The 22,200-nt window shown below is 35.6% G+C and overlaps 1 protein-coding gene across 2 annotated transcripts in view; it reads left to right on the top strand.

The window, feature by feature from the left end:
- ELAPOR2 (endosome-lysosome associated apoptosis and autophagy regulator family member 2) overlaps positions 1-18,519 on the top strand; it is a 299,011-nt gene extending 280,492 nt beyond the window's left edge. For both annotated transcript variants that reach the window (XM_039878221.1, XM_039878220.1), the window contains 3 exons: positions 4,351-4,529; positions 5,545-5,710; positions 14,903-18,519. In XM_039878221.1, coding sequence (XP_039734155.1) covers positions 4,351-4,529; positions 5,545-5,710; positions 14,903-14,962 — 405 coding nt within the window. In that variant the 3' untranslated portion in view covers positions 14,963-18,519. The remainder of the gene's footprint in view (positions 1-4,350; positions 4,530-5,544; positions 5,711-14,902) is intronic.
- Positions 18,520-22,200: the final 3,681 nt, after the last annotated feature.

Here is a 22,200-nt window from a genome sequence, read left to right on the forward strand (position 1 = left end):
GAAGCATATCTAAAGAGGAAAGCATATACATATATATAATCAAAAGTCTACTCTACATTTTCTCTGCAATTATCTGTTTGCTTATTTGTTTTTTTTAATAAAGTTGGGATTCTACTCTGTATATTTTTTTCTTTTTATGTTTATGTATTTCCCTTGTCATTAAAATTTTTTTGAAAACATAACTTTTAGTTATTGACAAATATTCTACTATGTATATTTGGGGATTTAATAATTCTTCTGTTGTTGGACATTTGAGAAAAAAATCAAAATAACTTTGTAATGAACATCCTTGTTGGAAATTTGATTAATTCCTTAGAGTTTATTACTAGAAAGACATTAACTGTATTCAAGAAGATGGACATTTTTAAGGTTCTGGATATGTATTACTAAATTGCTTTGGTTGTATCAATTCATACTTCTACTAGTAGTGTTTGAGAGTGCCTTCTTTACTGTACCACCTTTCAGTAGTCTCATATGAAGAAAACAGATTTTTTGTACTTCAGACCTCTTACCACCTCACCCTCTCCAAATCCATTGAAATGACAGTACAGAAGCACAGATCAGAATAAATCAGTACCAGAGTAGAACCCTACTGAAGAGTGGGCATCAGAGGATCAGAGATTCAAGTGGGATTTCCAAGAGCTAGAAGGTAGATGGGGTAGGACTGATCTTCAGATCAGCATGGCATGGAGAACATGCTGGAGTGCTCACTGCATAAGGGCATCAGAGGGAAACTTTTTTGTCCAGGAAAGTCTTACGGAGCTTGTAAATGGCAGGTTGGAGAGCAGGTGTGCAAGAAGAAATCAGAACGCTCCCATCTGATTCCATGTATTCAGCACATTTAGAAACAGTCGTGTTCACCTTTAGGAAGAAAAGAAACATAAAGAACAATTCTCTAAATTGATATTTTTTAAACTTTAATGACAGTGAACCTGTAGTAAGAAATATATTGCACATCAAACCTAGTACACAGGCACAAACTCAGACATATAGAGATTATGCCTAAAAATAAAATGGTTTCATGGAATAATACTTATTTTCATATTTTATAATAAACTATAAGCATAACATTAATAGAAAATATTTTTATTAGTAATTTAATATAAAATAGGAAAGTCCCCAAATAGACAATACTAAAACAAAAATTAGGAAATGTTTTATTTAATTTATTAATTAAATTTAAAAAAATTAGGAAGTGTTTATTAAATTTACCTATAGATAGCTCATTCCAGTTTAGAGCATTCAGAGACAGTGCTGCTCATACATCTAGTGCACTGTTGAGCCATTTTATTTCTAACAATTTTGAGTAGGTCAAGGCTGAAAATTCCATGTTCACAAAAAAATAATGTCCTTTAAATCCTCATAGTAATAATGATATACTTTATATGCTTCACAGTGAAATTCATCTTTACTCTTTCTCTAAAATAATGATAAACATTATCTTATAATCATTTTTTTAGAGTGAATGCAAAATTATCATGCATTCCTTTTTTTGGCCACCAAATTTAACTCAAGAGTTTCGAAAAGTTAAGTTGCCTTTTATTCAAATATTCTTTAATATTTTATATTTCTCTTCTGGAAGGTAATGATAAGACGTTTAAGAATGAACTTGCAACTATTTCTCCAATTTTATCTCATGCTTTCTTTTCTTTTTTCTTTTTTAAATTAAATTTATTGGGGTGACATTGGTTAATAAATATATAGGCTTCAAATGTACAGTTTAATAATATGTCACACATATATTGCATTGTGCGTTTACCGCCCAAAGTTAAATTTCCTTCTCGCTGTCTTCATTTAAAAAGTTCTGTTCAACATGTTATAAGAATATTAGGAATAGATAGTTGCGAAGTGATTCTTTTTAAATATTTGTTTTGACCTAAAGAATAATATCTTTTGGAACACTTTGATGCATTTGACATGTTGAAATATACAAATTCCGCCTTATAGTTCCAACTTAATTTGAGAAATACCAAAATCAGTTAAATATGCTCTTCTGTTATACTTAGGTGTCACTTTTGAAAGTATTTGCCAAATGAGACCCAAGCTTCAATTAGAAAAATATGAATGCCATTTTAAATTCCAGACACCTTGCTTAGTGTATTCCATTGCAGTAATAGACAAATGGGCGTAATGAAGTAAGTAGGTATGTTTACCTCCCATCTCTGAATATGATATTTCAAAATGTCTTTTCTTCAGTGAGCTTCATATAACACAAATGACAACTTCCACTGTGTTTTCATTATGTCCACGAACAAGGGTGGATTTCTTTGGACACCAAAGACTTATGATAGAAAAAGGCAGTGATTGCACAATATTGCTGTGGGTATCTCTTAATTTAAAAATAATTCCACTGTGTTTCTGTCCTATTTCCTTTTCCATTCTTTCACTTCACATTTACTGAGAGGGCATTTCCCCAATTTTGTAACTATGTCTAATCCAGATGTGTATAAAGTTAAACTTACATGCTACAAGTCCTTCCACATATCGCTGATATAAGCTAAAAGAGCTGCACAACTTGTGATGAAAGTGCTCTTATCAAATTGGATCTCAAAAATCTATACTAGGTTCTAAGTATGTACTTAGCATTACTTCTAAATGTCAGAGTAGCAAAGATTTGAAGAGATACTGTGTAATCACTAAGAGAAATGTTTTAAAATTCATCATCAAATTTATCTCACCCTGTCCACAAAATATTTCTACATGCTGGGTAAAGAATAAATTTTTCAGCTGCAGTGTCAGCCATTTTCTTTTTTGCCAGTTACATGTGATGGAATGAAAAGAATAGGTGTATCTACTTAGTAGAATGATTAAGAAATTTATGGAAAGACTGTTATAGAATCATTAAGAAATTTTGTCAATAGCTTGATATTTTTCTTGTTTATTTAACAATTTGAGTAACTTGTTGGAAAGTTAGGCATACTAGCTTTATAAGTATCTTTTTAATTTTGAAATTTTAATGGTTTGTTTATAGGACTGTCACTAGACATTAGAGCTTACTGTTTTCACTGGGTATTGGACATTGGATAAAATCATATAAACTCTCTTAGTCTTTTTTGTTGTTGGAGTGCAGTTTGGATGAAGCCAACATTTGCTGTTAGAGTTAACATTTTTTTTCTATATTGTCCTTATTTACACTTAAAGATGCAGCAGTTCAACTTGTGTATGCCTCTTTATTTCTCACCTCATTTTCTCGTAAAAATAATATGATCCATTTTAAAAGTAATTTATTCACACTAAGCTTAATGAAAATTTTACAATTACAATGAACTAAAAAAATTCTCAGTTTTAATGTCCTTTTTAAAGAAAAGGCTGAAAGTTCTTATTCAGAATTTGGTTGAAACTTTTCCTCGGATAAATAAATACGATTCTCCTGGATATCAGTCACTTCATGATTAACTGCAAAAATGTGTGTGTGTGTGTGTGTGTAAAATAAAATTTAACATTATGGTGTTATCCTTCTGTTAGGGTGTTGATAAAATGACCATCACACACCAGAAAATTTAATGAGACACCATAAGCAAAAAATTTATTACCCCATGTCATTTAATGTCAATGGATATAATCATGCAGATTGTTACTTAGTCACTGCATATGTTGAAATGTATTAGGAACCATGAACTGTACTATAATTTTTGTTTTTAATCTGTTTTATTTGATCTATTTATTTTAAAAAAATTGCTGGTTGAGACTCAGTATATTGATTTTATTATTTACCAGTTGTTACAACTTGTAGTTTGAAAAACATTTCCCTAATATAATTGAGTCATCTACTTTGGTAGGCTAAGAGTAAGAACCTCATGTGGGTAGTGATGACGCAGAATAATATGCTCCTTATTTTGGCATGGAGAGGAGAAGAGCAATCTGTGTGTCACCAAAGCCTGTTGGTCATGTGGTGTCTGCATGTCCTGGGTCCAGGGTCTGCTTTTCTACTCAGGGGAGAGACTTGTTGGGGAAATGGACCTACATGATGGGTAGGTGAAACCCATTTCAATTCATTATTTTAAACAACTAAGCTTTCGTTTAAAAACATGATCAAGAGGTCAGGGATTATCAGAAATTTGAAGAATAGTCCAAATGATATGTCCAGATGGATTAATTTTTATTCAGTTTCCTCAGCATGTAGCAAGTGTTCTGAATGGACAGTCCATGATTTTATTTGGTTTTGTTGCATTTTCATTCATCATTTTCTTATTCACTCTCTTCGAGACCTCTTCTATATCTTCCATGTCTCTGAAGCTTCTATTACATGAATCCTGAATAATCTTCAATGCGTACTATGAATAAAGAGTTAGCAAAATTCTTCTGAATTTCATTTCTCATGTCATCTTTGTCTATGTTTTTTTTTTTAAGGAGACCTTATATGTGTGGAATGAACCTAAATGGTGCATTAAAGGAATTTCTTTGCCTGAGAAAAAGTTATCAACCTGTGAAACAGTTGACTTTTGGCTAAAAGTGGGAGCAGGTGTGGGAGCTTTCACGGCTGTTTTGCTGGTGGCCCTAACTTGCTATTTCTGGAAAAAGAATCAGAAGTAAGTAACCTCATTGGAGTGACCATATAAGAACTGAAGGATCTCTTTTCTTGTAAAAAATTTTAGAATTAATTATTATATCCAGTAGTTTCTCTCAGAGACACAGTTTCTCCTAGTGAGGGAGTTATAAGAAAGGCCTTTAAGAAAGCAAATGAAAATGATTGTCATTCTGATAATAGAGAGAACATTAGAGATTACTGAATTAGACCTATCTATTATAAAACAAAGAAAAATGGAGTTTCCAGGTTATTCAGATCTGAGATTGGAAGGCAGTTTTTCTCTTTGTGTCTATTTTCCTTTTCATGACAACATGATGTCTTCTTGCCCCACCTGTTCTTTTTCAGTTTCTTGGGGGTAGATATTTGCAAAGAAATTGATTGATTATGGAGGCAGATATCACCTTTGTTTACTCCAGGACTCCAAGAATCTGGAGTTGAATATTGAGTCTAACTCCTGATTGTATATTAGTGTATCACATGTTTTGACTTAAAATAATTTACGTGTCAGTGGGGCTGTGAAAGTTCTATGTGATAATATCTTGGGACCACTGGAATATCTGGAGTGGCGAACAAAAAGTAATTAGTGAACTATAGAACTATAGAAAACTGGTAAAGACCAAATCAATTGCCTGTATGGTATTCTTATTCTTATGAACTAAGTTTCGGAGCACTATATAGTGAATTAGCTTTCAAATATTTATAAATTAAGAAAACGTCTTCAAACCTTAAGGTTTCTCTTTGTTGTTCAAAAGTTCATAATTGGACAATTTAATTGATATAAAATAAGTGATAGAGTTAACCGTATTGCACTGGTTCTCTGAAATCCCGGAAAAAATTTGTGTGTAGGTGGTAGATATATGAGAACACATAGTATGATTGCTGTAGGTGAGAGAAATTTGTTGTTAGAGCAACTATATTATGAGATAATTTAATGACCTGGTGTATGACCATCTAAAATAAGAATTTATATTAAACCTCCACTTTATTTACTTATCTATTTATTTACTGCTACTTAGACTGGAGTACAAATATTCCAAATTAGTAATGACAACTAACTCAAAAGAGTGTGAACTCCCAGCTGCAGACAGTTGTGCTATCATGGAAGGAGAAGATAATGAAGAGGAAGTTGTATATTCTAATAAACAGTCACTACTGGGAAAACTCAAATCCTTGGCCACAAAGGTGAGAGAATTTTAACCCAATATTACTGTGTATTCATAAATTAGGGAACATATTAACCTAATAGAAGTATTCATGCAAGCCCTGTAATACAGAATGTCTATATCTCCTTTGGCATTTGTCTAACAGAAATACTCTTAGAAGTACATAAGGATGTAAATACAAGAATATTTACGCAGCAGTGTTTTTTTCTGGTTAACCATGTAGAAACAACTTTAAACACCATCAGTAAAAAGTTAGATAAGAAATTTTCATACATCAAAGTATTGGAATATTGTGCATCTCCACAGCTGTTAAAAATAGAAATATCTATTCCAATAGGGTACAGACAATACATAGACTATCACATTTCTATTAAATATACATTTATGTTATTATTTGCATAGCAGACTACTACTGACAGTAGCTGTGTAGGGGAATTTTGAACTAATGGTTGTCTTTAATCTTTGAAGTAATACATTTTTGTCATGTTTGAATTTTCACAAAGATAATGTATTATGATATTAAAAGAGAAAAAGTTTAATAAAAGATCTCATGTTCATTTATACTTTTCTTTTAAAAAATTGTATAACTAAGATTGCTTCATACAGAGAAAATAAAAGTTATGTAAACTGTTGAGGTATTAAACGTACCTTATCAAATGCTATTACATTTGTTGGCTTTGAAATGATTAGTTATTCAAACAAATAACATGAAGCCTTAAATATTATTTGTAAACATATTGTATTGACTTTCATCACCATTGACTTAAAAGATGAAGCATTATCAGTTTTTCCACTCAGTATTAAAAATAAAATCAACCAGAAGAAAGAAAATGCATTTCAAATGATTTTCAGAAGGACAAGTGGCAAAGGATTACATTTATTGGCAATGTTTTAGTAACCTTTCCTTTACTTCCCTAATTTAAGCATGTAAATATATTCTAGAGGATTATTTCAAAATAAAATGATTAAGCCATATTCCCCTTCTATTAATAGTTATTTAATTTTTTTTAATATGGTAGTTTAGGAAGGATACTGTTGCTATGGAATGGTGAATGTGCAGTGATTGTCAAGAACTAACATTTTACCCTACTTTCACACTAACAAGTGAGCTTGTCACAGTTTCATGGACACTTTAGAAGACATGGGATTCTTGGTCAGAGACAAAGGACAGTTGAGCACTCACAGCAGAAGCACTAGCCAAAGAATCAGCATTTATACTAGTTCCCAAAACCCCAATTCCCACAAGCCTATGTGAACAGGAACAGATGACTTGCACACACAGTGCCTTGCATTACAGAAAAGGGACCTTAAGCTTTGGGAACTGGAATCTTTTAGAATGGGTGGTAAGCATTCCTGTCCTTTGCTCCAAAAGGAGATATTATCATTATTGTACTGGTCGGGTAGCATGTCTGTTCACTGATTCAGAGAGAGACACTATTTCCAAGACTGTAAGCAGTCCTGCCCTTTCTCTGGAATGAGATAATATCTTATCTTCTAAGGCTGCTTCTACACAAAGATCATTGAAAAGATAGTCAAAACAAGGGACATCAATGTCTCATAAGATGTGCAGAAATGCAAGAGAACCGTGAAGAATTGTCCCCCAACAATATTCAAATCTAACTCTACACCATCTTGGCTTCTGGTGAAATTTTCTGTTAGTCTAACACTCTGTTCACTACTCACTTTTGTCTACTTGGGCTATGGTAGGGGAGCTTGGTGAGCAGTATACTTAACCAAGTGGGCATTCTCCTTTTGATCTACAGTGATGACAATTCGGCAAGACAATCCAGGTAGGATTTTAGTAGTTGCACAGAATTTGTCTTGGTCCTCAAGGAGGAAGTATAGGGCAATTATATTGTTCATAACAATGACAGTGAGTTGATGTTGACTTGAATGCCTTCAGAGGCTGAAGTGGTATCATTTCATTACTTTAGCTCAATTCAGAGACAGATATTTTACCAAATTTTCTAATTGAATAACTGCATATAGGGTGAGCATAAATAACAAGTTGGTTATTCCTCTAGGAACCTCATCTTAGTAACTAAGAATGGTCTCATTTTGGAAAGATCCTTGCAGTTGTCTAAGAGCTATATGATCTGTTATGGATGTTTCTATAAATGGTTAAATTATGTCCACTTCTAGGGTGCAAATGTGAGCCACCATGTTTTTAGGAGGGTAGTTAATGCCTGGCTTCTACATAAGAAGTATCATCCTGGAGGTACATGTGTTACCTCTAGAGAGAAAGCATTATTTACAATTGCTGGGGATACCAAGTAGTACATATATAGTTAGGTAGTGTAGATTAACAGTGCTTGCAGCCTCCTTGCTGCAGAGTTTCAATTCACCTTAAGTAATTGTGTCTCTTCCTTGTCTTTGGGGAGACTGCCTAAGTGCGTTCAGTTCAACTTTTCCTGTTTGTCCACACCACAAACTGGGTGGTGTTTGTCCACCTCATGGAATGACTGAGCCATGGCTCTGAGAATGGAGTTATTGATTGTTCTTTTTCTGGGAAAGGAGCTGCTTCTGATAGATTTCTTAGTAGGCCTAAGGAGAATAGCAACCAAATTGTGGGTAGAGCATTTGGTGGATATGGTAGACCCAGTAGTCAGTGAAGTTTAAGGCATTTAAACAGTTTGAGAGAGGAACACTAAGGCATTTTCCTTCATAGGAGGGTGACAGGGTGGCTCTGAAAAACAAGTGATCATTAATGTCCCTCTATCTTTCATACCTCTCGGGATCTAAAGTATTTCCTCCCCAGGCACCTCATTATCAGACTACACCGTTGCTTTCTTTCCACTGTCACAAAATCAGTTTGTCTCATTTCAGTAGTTACGAATTCACCTTATTTCTGTTCATCCTCTACTAGCACCTAGACCTCTTTTCCAGGACATTTGGGTACAACAGGGACAAGGGCATTTTTAAAATCTTATGGATACCCTCTTTTCCAGGACATTTGGGTACAACAGAGACAAGGGTATTTTTAAAAACTTATGGATACAAAGGTGTCCCTCACCTTTGTCCAGGGAGGCATAGGGTGATTTGATGAGCAGTATACTCAGCTAAGTGGTCATTGTCCTTTTGATCCAGGATCATTACAATCCAACAACAAAAAAAGTGGCTAAACAAGAATTATATTTGAATCTTCTAGGCTCCTTTCTGGCAGGGCTAACACTAGACATTCTGAGGATTGCTGTTGGGGTAAATAAGGACACATCATGTCTAGAAGTAATCAGAGCAGAATCCTGGATTTTTCCATAAGTGTATATAGCCTTATATAGAATCAATCAATATCTTTCTCTTAGCCCCCTTTCTATGGCATGGCCAAGAGAAGGTGATGCCTTTATGGGGACAGCCATATTTAATAACCAAATGTCCTTACTAATATGTGTTGACCAGGGGATGGTGAGAGAGATAGAGTCAGAAATCTTTTTGAATCAATTTTTGAGAAGGCCATTTCAATGCTCAAAGGTACCAATTGCTTTTGGACCGTAGTATGTGTGGAAGGTTCACCAAATACTTCTACTCTCAGCCCATTTCTGGTTAGCTTTTGTGATAAAAAGGGCACCATTTTCAGACTTCAAATGGTCCATAAAGACACAAACATTAAGCAGATTTATTTCAAGGGCCATAATGGTGTGGCTGGAGTTAGCTGATCAGACTGGAACAGCAACACTGTAGCCTGAACAGGTGTCAACAATGGCGAGGTACTACTGTAACCCAGAGGGGTGGTCAAAGGTCAGATGTAATCAATTTGCCAGGAAAAACTGGTAAACCTTTGCCCTGAATCCCAAGTCTGACATGCTGTGGTAACCTGTACATGAGAAAAATAGAATACTTTGTACCCAGTCTGTGATGGTAGATTCATTGCTATGTTGGGCAGAGTGATGGATCCATGCAGCATTTGTGGCAGTCTGTCTGGTGCAGTCTCTGTCAGATACTTAATTCCATTTAGTCTTTTTAGAGGATGGGTCCTTACTGTGGAGATATACGTGAGTGACCAAGATGATTTGATTGGCACCTAAGATTGGTTTCCAGAGTTAGTTGTCTCAGAGAAGGCTGACTAATATGCCAGTGTTTAGTTTTCCAAGTGACAGACCAAAGACTTTCTTGACTTAGCAATAGCTTAAGTCAGTAAAAATATAACAAGGCTTATCAAAGGATGTCTTGGCCATAACTATGAAAATGGCTTTGGCTTCTGCCCACTGAGCTAAGAAATTTTGTAGGTTTTTATTTCTTCATACCTGGTGCTGGGATTGGGCATCTGCAGCAGCCAGTGGCCACCCTTGGGTTTCAGCTCAACCAAGCCATCAGTGAACCAGGCCCAAGTATGTAGTAGAATGTCAATGAATTCAGGACTCCAAGGAGCTAGTGGCCTCATTTTGATCCGTGAAGTATGGGATAAAGTTTTCTTCAAAGGGAATGCTGCCATATTTTCATGTGAGCCTGAAATGCTGCTGGGGCCAGACCAGCTGCATTCTTGAGAATACCATTTATATTTGACAAGTGAAGCTTATTGTGCCCTTGCTACCTTGTTGACTCAACATGAATGGGACTATCAGGCTATAGAGTCACAGGTATGCATAGAAATGGCATTCAATTTTGACAGGAGCTCAGTAACAAGCTAGTAGCTGCTTTTTAAAAGAGTAGCCACGTCAAGGAGGTGATGAGTCTAAAATCCCAAAGGATACCAGAGTCTCTAATTGGCAAAATCGTTAATCACAGTGAATTGTATCACAAAGTGGTCACTAGAGTTGTGGAACACAAGATATAGAGCATGACTCAGCTTTCTGGACAGCTCTTAGCTTTTGGCCCAACTCAAAGGATACCACTTTGTAGGTTAGCTGATAAAAAGCAAGTAGAATCTTCAAGTGAAGCCATACTGTCTTCAATAGTGAAGAGTGCAGTGCGATTCTAGTTGTTTTTCTTTGACTGCCAGCTAGATTTAGCACTGAAAATCTGCCTGCATTGTAAACCCAATGTGGGGCAGTAAGAGCTCAAATACTATTCAGTACCACACTAAGTTTTTCTATGGAAATTAGCCTTATAGAACTTTTCCAGAGAAAGCCAAATCTCTGTTACTGCAGTCAGGATTCACTATAAAATCTCTGCCATCTTTGAATGGATCTAAAGTAGTCATGGCAGTTTGCAAGAGGTGTTGAGCCTTAGGATAGCATAGCTGTTGCATTTCTTATTTAACATCAGATTACTGCCACAATCATCTCCAAAGTGAACCAGCCAAAATTCAAACAGTTCACCTAGTTTCTACCCATAGGTGGACTCCATTTTTGTTTTAATGCTCATTGTAGGTACATGTCTCTGTGACTGTGGTCAGAGACTGGGTGAAACTTTCTTTTCCTACCAGGATGAATTTTAGTTGGTGGTTACCACGGGGCACACCTGAAGCTGATTACTTGATTGGTGAGGAAGTCCTCCATCTCAGAGAATTGACAATATCCAGGCCACCATTTAGGCAGCTGAACTGTGAACTCTTTGAACCCACTTCTCAGTATTTGGCCTGTAGCCAGCTCTCCAGTTCCTTTTCATTTCCAGGGAGTAAATTTTGGAGGATCATTTTATTGCCTTGTTGACTGTACAATTTGGTTAGCATGTTTGCTACCCGTTCTTGTGGACTTCCCTCAAACATGTTAGTGTGTAGGGCCCTCATCCTTCCTCTTCCAGAAAGATACCTCTCTATCAATTTCCTATCCTCACAGGCAAAACATTGGAGAAATGTGGAAATTATGAAATTTCAATCTATTAACTAGCCAACAAATTAGCCTGCTATAGTTTCATGGACATTTTGGAAGGTGTGCATCTCTGGGTCAGAGAAAAAATACAGCTTATTACTCAGAGCAATAGCAGTAGCCAAGATGGCCATGTTTGCTTTGGTTCTTGTGCACACAGTGGATTACATTATGGAAGAGGAGCCCTTAGCTTGGGGAGCCTGGATCTTCATAGGAGGTAATAAGTATGTCTGTCATTTGCCTCACAGGGGAAGACACTATCTCTAGCTTTCAGGACGATAAGCAATCTTTCTTTGTCCTGGTTCGAGACATTATGCCATCCATGGGTTTTTGTTATATAAATGTCTTTGAAGACTAGGAAAAAGGACAAACTGTGTCTTCCTCACATGACATGCAGAAGCACAAGACCCATGGAGAATGAGTCTGCTATCATCAGTTTTCTTAGACTTCTTACCTACTTAGAACTTAGAATTCCCTATTTGTAAGGGCATTGTCTTGTAATGAAAGAAGTATTTAGGTGCCAGGGAAGATTTTTAAGAGAAAGTGACCTCTAAGCTGAATCTAAAAGAATAAGTGGGGATTACTCAGGGGAGAGTATGGGGTAAGTATTAGATAAACTTTTAAGTGCCTCCTCTATTGTTATTTCATAGCTAGAGAATTGAAAGCTTGAAAATGTTCTTGGAAACAATCATAGGAAACAAGATGGAAGATAATTTTTCTCTCTGAGAAGGTTCAGTGTACAACATTTTGTTTTAAATATCAATTTTAGTTGATATTATAATTTAAAACAATTTTAATGAAAAATTTAAACATTAGAGAAAAGGTGAAAGAATTACACAGTGTTACAGCCATATGCCCACCACCTAAATTTTACTGTATTTGCTTTATTACGTATCTCTCCTTCTCTCTATCCATTTATGAATACCTCTTTTTTATGCATTTTAAAGTTGCAGACTTTAATGCATTTGCCCCTAAATACTTCAGAATACATATAATTAATGAGAGCAATTCAACTTTTTCATTTTTTAGGGTAACATGTTTACATAGAGTAAAATGCACACATCAAAAGTATGTGATTTATTGAATTTTGAGAAATGCATATACCTGTGTAACCCCAAATTTTATTAAGATATAGAACATTAGTTTCACCGCTGAAAGTAAACTCATGTCCTTTTGTAGCCAATCAATCCCCATCATCATCCCCCAAGGAAAGCAATTGTAATGCTCTTTTAAAACTGTAGATTAGCTTTATCTGTTTTAGACTTCATGTAATTGTAATTACACAATATGTAGTATTTTGCTCAAGTTTTCTTTCACTCAGAAAATGTTTCTGAGATTCATCCACTTTGTGTTAGGCAGTACTAGATTCCTTTCTATTCTGGAGTAGTATTCTGCTTTATGGATATGCCAAAATTTGTTTATCTGTTCTCCTGTTGATGGACACTTGTACTATTTCCAGTGTTTAGCTATGATAAATCTGCTATGAATATCATTACACAAGTCTTATTGTGTGTCCCATTTAAAAAAATTTGTTATACATGGTTTCATGGAGCAAAAATGTTTATAGGTTTCTTAACTATTGTGTCATGTAAAGTTTGCTTTATCTTACATATCCTTATTCATGTTCTAAAGGCCATGCCTTATTTGTTATTTCCCTATCAACGTACTAGACTTGTGGGGTTTTATTTATAGACTTGCTCTTCTCAAATTTTATCAGCAATATTTTAAAAAATCTTTTATTTCATTTTTTCCTTTTATTTGTTTCACAGTCATTTATGGGACACTGTGTGTTAGATACTCTGCCAGGTTTTGGTGATGTGTCAAATTAGACACAGTTTCTTATCTCAGAAACAATCTCATTTATAGCTAGAGGACATACGCATATCTTTCTCTCTCTCTCTCTCTCTCTCTCTTTCACACACACACACACACAAACACCCAACCATATCGGTGATAGGAGCAAAATCCCTTGTGAACGTGGAGGACATAGCAATTGAAGCCCTAAGAGGCTAACATGATTTTGTAAAGAGTTTTCAATGTTTTGCTTTAAATATTACCCTGAGGATAATAAACAGGTCTCTTCCTCCCTCCCCCGGGGAACATATGAATCAAATCTTCTCAAGGAAAGGGTACAGAAATCTCAGATATCTTTTCTGGTTCATGGCCAATATCCTAAAGCTCTTTTCTGTAATACACTGTGGAGTCCTTAAGGGCAGACATTTTTTATCTCTAAAGTCGAGTCCTATTCCTGCAACACAGTGGGTTCTTAGCAAATATTTGAATTATCAATGGTTATTCCCCCCAAAAATTAAGTCTGGGAAACATGAGACTTCAGGCAAGTGCTTACAGAGCCAGTGAGTTAGAGCACTGAGATTTGCAGTGTGCTCTCCCAGGGACTTGTTACAGCAAAGGCTGGGAAAGCAACATTGGTGTTTACTCTGATTTTTTTTTCTGTAATCTTGTCCCTGAAGCCTTAAAGCTTGTCTGAAGACTTGGACTCCACTCAAATGAGAGAAAACACAACAGAAACTTTGTTCTTTCTGACAGATACTCAATGTCAACTTCCTATTATTTTCTCATTTTACTTCTCTACTTTAGACACACATCCATTTGCACCTAGGACTGTTCTGCCTCTTATTTCCTTTATTTTTAACATAATCCTAATTCTCTTCATCTTTATTCTCTTCATTAGCATAGTTCACCCGGCCCCCTACCCATCTCATTCCAGAAGTCTTTAGAAAGCATTTTCTAACTTTAACAGTGAAAACATTGGGAGGAATTGCACCTCTTATTTCTCTTTTTCTCCATTAAAGAAGACTAATTTATTTTAATAGGCTACATTTTGAATGTATTATATAACGAACACCAGTAAAGATATATTTGAATTAAATTTTTGATTTATTATCTAAGATGCCTTTATACCTTTTAAGATGTTTTTATTATCTTTGGCATACATATACCTAAAAGATCTTCTTGAAACATATCAGTGAACCCAAATGATCTTATGTCTTATTGGTGTTCATCTTATTTATTTATGTTGGTCTTTTTTAAAATTATTATTTAGCTCATGTTATCTTGAGAATATTTAGTTTCTGTCAGTTCTATTTTGTCCACAGTTCACATGGCAAGGCCATCTATTTCAGCACCCAGGTCAGATGTCCCCTTAGAAGGGTCTTAGTATTTTCTTCAAAAGAATCAAAACAACATCTTTTGATATCTATTGCAATCATGTGTTTGCTTCTATTTTGGATTGTCTGTCTTATCTCCTGGACATCAAAAGCATCCTTCAGGGTAGGCATGCTATCTGTTATATCTGACACTCTTATTTAAATGTAAAATCCTAATTTCAGGTGGCAGGTACATAGATTAAAATGACTGCCAGAACTTTCCTTCTGGACATATAAGATTCTAAAACCTTATTGGAATTATAGTGAGTTGATTTTGTTTTAATATTTTTTTCTTCATAGGAAAAAGAAGACCATTTTGAATCTGTTCAGCTGAAATCCTCAAGATCCCCAAATATATGAAAAAAACAATGCTGTAGCCTTCAGACTAATGAACAAAGATACCTGCTCTCTAGTTTTACAGGACTATAGTTTAGAGCCTGTCCTTGTACCTGGCACATTGGTAATGTCACAGAGGAGGGCCATGCTACTGAAAAAGGAAGGAGGTTGAAATGTTTGATTGCCTTATCACGTGGTCAAGTTTCTTGCCAAAAATAAGAAAGCAAATGGTTTGAGTCTCAACTGAAGATGAAGCTCAACTCAGGAAGAGATTTATCTGTATATACACATAACTGAAAACCAAGGTTAAGCCCACCAGTGCACTATTGATGCATGCCATATAATTAATGGATAACTTTTATTCTTTATAACTTCTACATAAAAAGTGTGCTTTGGAGGACAGATGTCAGCATATGCATTGTGATCCCATTTGTCTTTTCTTTGTTTATATTTTGGAAAAGATTTGAAAAATTTTTAAAGGTATAGTTATTTTTCCCATTATTTATTTTCCTGACAAGACCTTAAAACATCTTTTCTATTAAAAATGGTGAACAAAGAAAGACAATAAACATTTCATTTTCCCATAGAGTATCTTTCTGGATTTCAGAAGCCCAAGTAAGCAGTGATTTTTTAGAAAGAGCCAGCAGGTGTTTGAGTTATCTAAACTTATAATCACCTTTGAAATACTATTTATTCTTGTTGGAACTGGTTGAAGTAATCTTTAAAAAATAAAAAAATGACAAGGAGACACCTTAATTTTCCAGTAATACAAATAAGCGACATTATCATAGAAGTCCAATGGCTTAAGATTATGTAATGCTTGAAGTATAATTTAAAACGAAGGGGAAAGCTTGTTTATCACGTTACAAAACCATAAACAGGAAAGTGGAATGACTTATGAACAACTACAGATAACTGTACAAAGGTATTGGAATAATTTTGTGGTCTCCAGAAAATGGTGCTGGGATATTTATCCTTTGTCTAGCATCAAAGGTTATATGACTATTATTCTCCTACAAGATTTTGAAGGTTATGACTTCCATGGAAGTTTTTATTTTTTAAGTCAATAAGGAAGGAATTCAGTTTTGGAAAATTACATATAATTGTATTCATAATAAGAATGTGGTTGTACCATAAGCAGTTATGAAATATGTGTTGTTCTTATTCAAAAGTGATTCAGATAATTGTGATATTTCCTGTAACAGACAGGTTACCAGTATTAGCATGTCTTAAATATTATTTGTTGAAAGAAGTTTGATTAGATTTGACCAATTTTGTGTAACACTAATTGTTTTAGAACTGAGAAGGAGGAGAGTTTCCTTCCCATTGATGATCGAAGGTACTTTGGTTTGTTTCCAATAAACAGTTATCTTTATAGATGGTAATCCAGCTTTTTAAAAAGATGGTGCTTGGCTGAGAGAAGCAGGACTTATGAGTAGGATTTGTTGAATGTTTTGCCTCACATCTTTCAATGAGGTATGATTTGTAACTTTTGATTTAGCAGGTGATGTCTTTATTTTTGTGAAAACTGGGAGAAAAATAAATAATTGCATTTATCTGGCTGGCGGATAAAACACTGGACCGTACTGTTATTGTCGAATGAATGTTTGTTTTGTGTATATCTTCTACTATTGGATTCATGAGTATAGGTGAGGTTGCCATTATTTTATTGTTTATTGTGAGATTCAGGGAGGACATCATGTAGTATAAATCCTTTACATGTTTAATTTCTTAAATCTTCCTATAAATAAATTATTTTGGCATTGCTCATTTTTATCTTGCTAACAGTGCTGATGAGCCTTTCCCCATTTTGGTCAAAATTTAAACAGAAGAATTAAAATACATTTGAAATGAACCCTTTTAGAGGAATCCTGGCGAATTTGTACAGCTGGACAGAGTCAGGAAGTTTCTGCGCAGTCACCTGTCACTCTCTCTTCATCTTCGGCTGTGCTCAACATACATGTTCGAAGCCATAGAGATAATTGGGATTTGCTCCTAGGTAGCTTCTTTCTTCTCCTGTCACTGGACTAAAATCTCTGACATGTCAAAATGCCTTAAATTTTAATGAACTCTCTGAAAATGTAGTTGGTATTGAAGAATTTATTTCTAATTTTAGATATTAAATAGATTTTATCAGCTCTGTCCCATCTTTGGAATAGAGCTACCTTTTTCCTTTGGATCCCAGTGGTTGTCATTTATTCCAAGCACTAACGAAGTATGACAGAAAGAATTTTATGAGGAAAATATTCAGAGCAATCCTGGCTGTAAAATTCACTTTGGGTTTAGGTCTTGCCTTTGCATAGCTCAGTGGAATGTTGAAAGATATAAACAAATTAATTATGTTTTTATGACTTTTAATTGATATTTTTGTTTCTTTAACTCCCTAAGTGGTAGAAGAAGGTATTTGTTATTTTTCTAAAAGGCACAGTATTGAAGCCTTAAATACTTCATTAAGTCAACTGTCACCTCTAATATCTCTTAATATCTGTCAAAACATGTTTAAGTCAGTTTTCCACTGGATGAGACCATGTCTTCTGTGGATAAATTATTTTTTGCTGTTTCACAATGTGGAGCAATTTGGTCTGTGTTCACTTGATTTAAAAGACTGAATTTTATTCTTGTTGACTTTTCCCCTCTTTGGTTACTAGCAATCAAGTTCTTTCCAGGATTAAAAATATTTCATAGTATTTTTTGTAGACTTTTGTCATTATTTTCTTCCCAAGGAGAAAAGGTGGTTTCAATTGTTATGTGGAAGAATTGCTTGGGTTCAGTCACTTACCAACTGGGGTCCAGGTTCCTAGGTGGTGGGTCATGATCGACTGTGGTTTTCAAGACCAATATGGTCAAATGTACTTTGACCTATATCAACAGAACTACTTCCTGTGGTAGTTCATGGTCATTCCTAGTGGGAGGCTAATGTGCAGATCATTTCTCATGAAAGTAAATTTCTTGGGAGTTGGAAAGGAACGATGACTTCATCATCTAGTTTAAAATCAATGTGTCGCTCATGTTTATCTTTTTACACAAATGATATGTAGAGTAGACCTTTAGAGGACTTAAAATACTCTCCCATCTATTTTATAGTAAACATGAATATTATCTAAGGTTTACGGGCCAAGTTCTAAATTAAGATTGTCCTAAAGAGAAAGTCCCAATGAGAGAAAACTAAACAAATAAACAAAAAATAGTCAACACCTGAGTCATTTCTTGCTAAAATGGAGTTCAAAGTAACTGGCCAGAGATTATACTCTTGCTGGATTTTGTTTCTTTTGGTTTAACATTTTCAGATGAGTTCATTTTAGGATCATAAATGAAGGAAATAAAACTTTATTATGGGATGAATAATTGGAAATCAATTGCTACTACTCTTGCAATTGATACTAATTGATATTACTATTGAAATTTGTCTAGATGAGAAGCCAGCAATCTTTTTCTGTAGAGTCAGATAAATATTTTCATCTTTATAGGACATGTGGGCTCTGTTGCAACTCTTCAGCTCTCCCACTGTAGCATGAAAGCAGCCACAGACAATATGTAAAATGAGTATGGCTGCATTCCAATAAAACTTTATGTACACTGAACTTTGAGTTTCATTTAAATTTCACTTGTCATGAAATGTTATTCCTCTTTTGATTTTTTCTTAACTATTTAAAAATGTGGAGGCATTCTTAGCTCATAGGCCTTATAGAAACAGGAGCTGGGCTAGGATTTGACCTGCGAGCTTGGGTTTGCTGACCCCCAGTTTAGATCACTGCAACCCACAAGCAAAACTGTTCGGAAGAATCTGTTTGCACACAGATTCTTTGCCCTTTAGGAGCTTACCACCTTAAAAGTTTCTCAAGTCTCAGAGATGTTCAAGAAGGAAATAACTCATCATCCTCCCTTGATGATTTAATCACCTCATCAAAGACAAAGCCAGATACTCTTCTGAGTTCCTCTTGTTCTTCTTGGACTTGGTTATGGTTATTGGTTAGCAACTGATAAGAGCAAAGCAAGTGAACTGGTTCAAAGTAAACCAGCAAGATTAATTTAAAAGTCTTTTCTCATTGGGGTTTATTTAACATTTATTGCTAAGGTAAGTAGATTTGGAGATAACATTCAATCTTATATACAGATCCATTTAAAATAACCATAGGGAAGTAGGGGATATTGATGCCTGAAGTAGCTTCAGTATAGATTCTTGAGCCCTAGGACTGGAGACAGTCTTTGCATGTGTTTGTAGGGCACACCTCAATCTACACATTTACCAAGTCTTGTTTTAAGATTTACTGAGCCTCAGAAGACATTTAGGATTTCTTTAATGATGGATGGTTCAAAAAAGAGATCTCTAATTTCTCTGAACAAAATATCTCAGTAAGGCTTTCAATTTGATGCAGTTTTCCTTATTAATAGCTCTTGGAAGAAGAGCTTTGTCTAAAATAGCTTGTGAATATTGGTAAATTTGGTTTGGGGAGAGGCAATATTTTCTTAGTCTCAGATGGTCGATTTCAGATTGCTCTTGGTTGGCTTAAATAAATGAGTTAAACCAGTGGTATTATGCAAGTCACAGAACAGGAGTGATAATTGCCTTATTCATGGGTTTGGGCCTTTGTTATTAGAGCTGTGGCAGTCATAATCCACACTGGTATTCCATCTTTCTGGTGTCTCACTTTTCTTGGCTTCTCCATGCTTACAGCCCTTTGCTGAAGAGCTCAGTGGCCCAAGGCTGTCATGGTGGATATGTGAGGAAAGCAGGGGCCCTAGCTTAGAGAGTGTGGAGTTGAAGAGTGTAAAAGGGCACTGCCTAAATTACCTTTCTCAGCCACTCTCTTTATCGGTCCTCTGTGTGGTCTGCAAACGAGCTTGCTTAACAACTTGAAAATGGGACCTTTTTCTTTTACCATGATAAATCTGAGTGGGCAAGAGAATCTATTAATATTTAAACTAGTGAGGACACAGAACATTTTAGAAACTGTAAGCACTTGGAACACCAATGATAATCTACCATATCGTTAGGTTCTGATATGTTTTTTATGAGTGGGATGTATCATTCTGCCTGAGTTCCTTAAATTCAGGAAGTTTTTGCAAAGATGGATCTCTTCAACCAGTTTTATATTCTGGAAGGATAAAATGTTGTTACTGGAGTTAAAAAAAATATCAATTCGAAATCTATTTGTTTGAAATGGCTTATGTAAAAGAGATTTTATAGCAGCTATTTTTCATACATACTCTGAATATTTTTAAAAACATTTCTAGGGATCACATGTTAGTTGATGCACTTTAAAACTGAAAACAAGACTGTGGCAGGGAAGGAGAAAATGACAAGAGCTGTCAGTTAATGCATTTTAAGCGTGTAGGCAGGTCATGAAGTATAGTGTCCATAGATCAAAACTCAGCTATCAAAAACAGTTTTCTCAAGATTCACCCATAGCCTAATTGTCTTGTTTAAAAAGATCCGTGATCAATTTGATTGTTTTAGGCATGAGCTGTGTCTCTGAACAATCCATGTGATATTGCCTTCCTCAGACTGTCACATTCCATCAGTGGATTGACTTTATTTTCTCTCCTATCAGCCATGCCTCAGCCTGTATCTTGAGCAGATGCTCATTCTGAGCACACTTATCTAACATTCCTGCCAGTTTCAGTCACAGCAGAATTCTTTTTTGATATCTAGTGCTGGTGAATTTATTACCCAGTCTACCCTACCCACTCCTGAAAACCCAGGTCCTTATTTGAATATGAGAATTCAGGGCCTGGTGAGCACCGTTGTCATTGAACATCTGCTGAGTTTTGGTTGGATTGATTAGGTTGCTGATTCAAATGCATCCAGAAGGAAAAAGAATTTGTAACATCTGATTCCTCTCTATTTCCTTCAAGGCCAGCCCTGTTGGCTTTTGTGCACCTGCTCATCATTTCTGGTTGTTTTGAAAATAGTATTGGTATGTCTTGATTAACTAAACCCTGGTTATTTAGCCTGTGGGTCCCCCATATTCTTGATTCTCTTCTTCCCTTCTCTCACTGTCTTCCTCAGTCATAGTTTCCTCACAGAATATTTTCCAGTCTTTATGGTATTTAAAGGCTGGAACTACATCTTAGTCATCTTTCTCTTTGTCATGGGCTAAAGAGTCCCCCCCCGCCCCCCGCCCCGCCAAAGATATGTCAACATCCTATCCCTAGAACATGGGAATGTTACTTAATTTAGAGAAAGGACCTTTGCAAATGTCATTAATAATCTTGAGGTAAGATCCTCCTGGATTATCCAGATGGGCCCTAAATCCAATGACAAGTCTTGTTAGAGACACACAGAGAAGACAGACACAGAAGATGATGTGAAGACGGAGGCAGAGATTGGAGTGATGTGGCCATAAGCCTAGGAAGCTGGCAACCACTGGAAGCTAGAAGAGGCACGGAATGGGTCCTTCTCTAAAGCTTCTTAGGGGTTGGGGTCCTGCCAGCACTTTGATTTTGGACTCCTGGCCTGCAGAATTGTGAGAGAATAAATTTCTGTTGTTTTAAACCACTCAGTTTGTGGCAAGTTGTATATCAGCTACAGGAAATTAATGCTTTCTGTATCAATGGCACCTGGCACAGGACCTGGCAGGTAGTTAGGTTTTTAGTAAATTTTCCTACATTAATAAATGATTTGGACCAAAAGGATTACAAAGAGAAATAGAACAGTGTTGTTAAGAATAAGCCAGTTTTTGCTTATCTATGTTTTCTCTGGTCACTCCTTTATTTAGGTTAGTAAAATATTCAAGTTCAGTAACAAGCCTGTGTACCTGAGCGTTGTTATTGGGACTTCAGAAAAGCATTGGAAAATAATTTTTTCTGCATTTTTACTGCCTCACTTAGCTAGGAGTGGTGGGGGTGATTTTCCAGTGGAATGACAGGATGCTTTCCCAGTCTCCTTCCTACTAATTAAGGTGTTTTTTGGAAATGACAGCCATCGAACCTACCTTGGCAGATTGTAGGAGCCCTCTCCTTCTTGCCTCAGAGCCCTGTCTGGAAGAATTCTGCGCTGGCGTACAGATGTGTCATCTGGTCACTGAAATGGCCTAATATTTATGATATCATCAGTCAATATCTAATTGCTGTGATCCCTGAAGAAGTCCAGTTCTGCTCACTACTCTCTAGCCACGTAACAGCTTGTGTTTAAAGGGTGTATAGATGTGAAGAGAAGCACAGTTAGACAGTTTCTTCCAACATTAAGGGGAGAAATGGTCTGAAGTCAACATTTTCAAATGACCTGAATTGATTCAAAAAGAACAAACCATTATCCACCC

This window comes from Pteropus medius, unplaced genomic scaffold, assembly GCF_902729225.1.
Source record: "Pteropus medius unplaced genomic scaffold, Ma_sr-lr_union100, whole genome shotgun sequence".
Classification (NCBI taxonomy): domain Eukaryota; kingdom Metazoa; phylum Chordata; class Mammalia; order Chiroptera; family Pteropodidae; genus Pteropus; species Pteropus medius.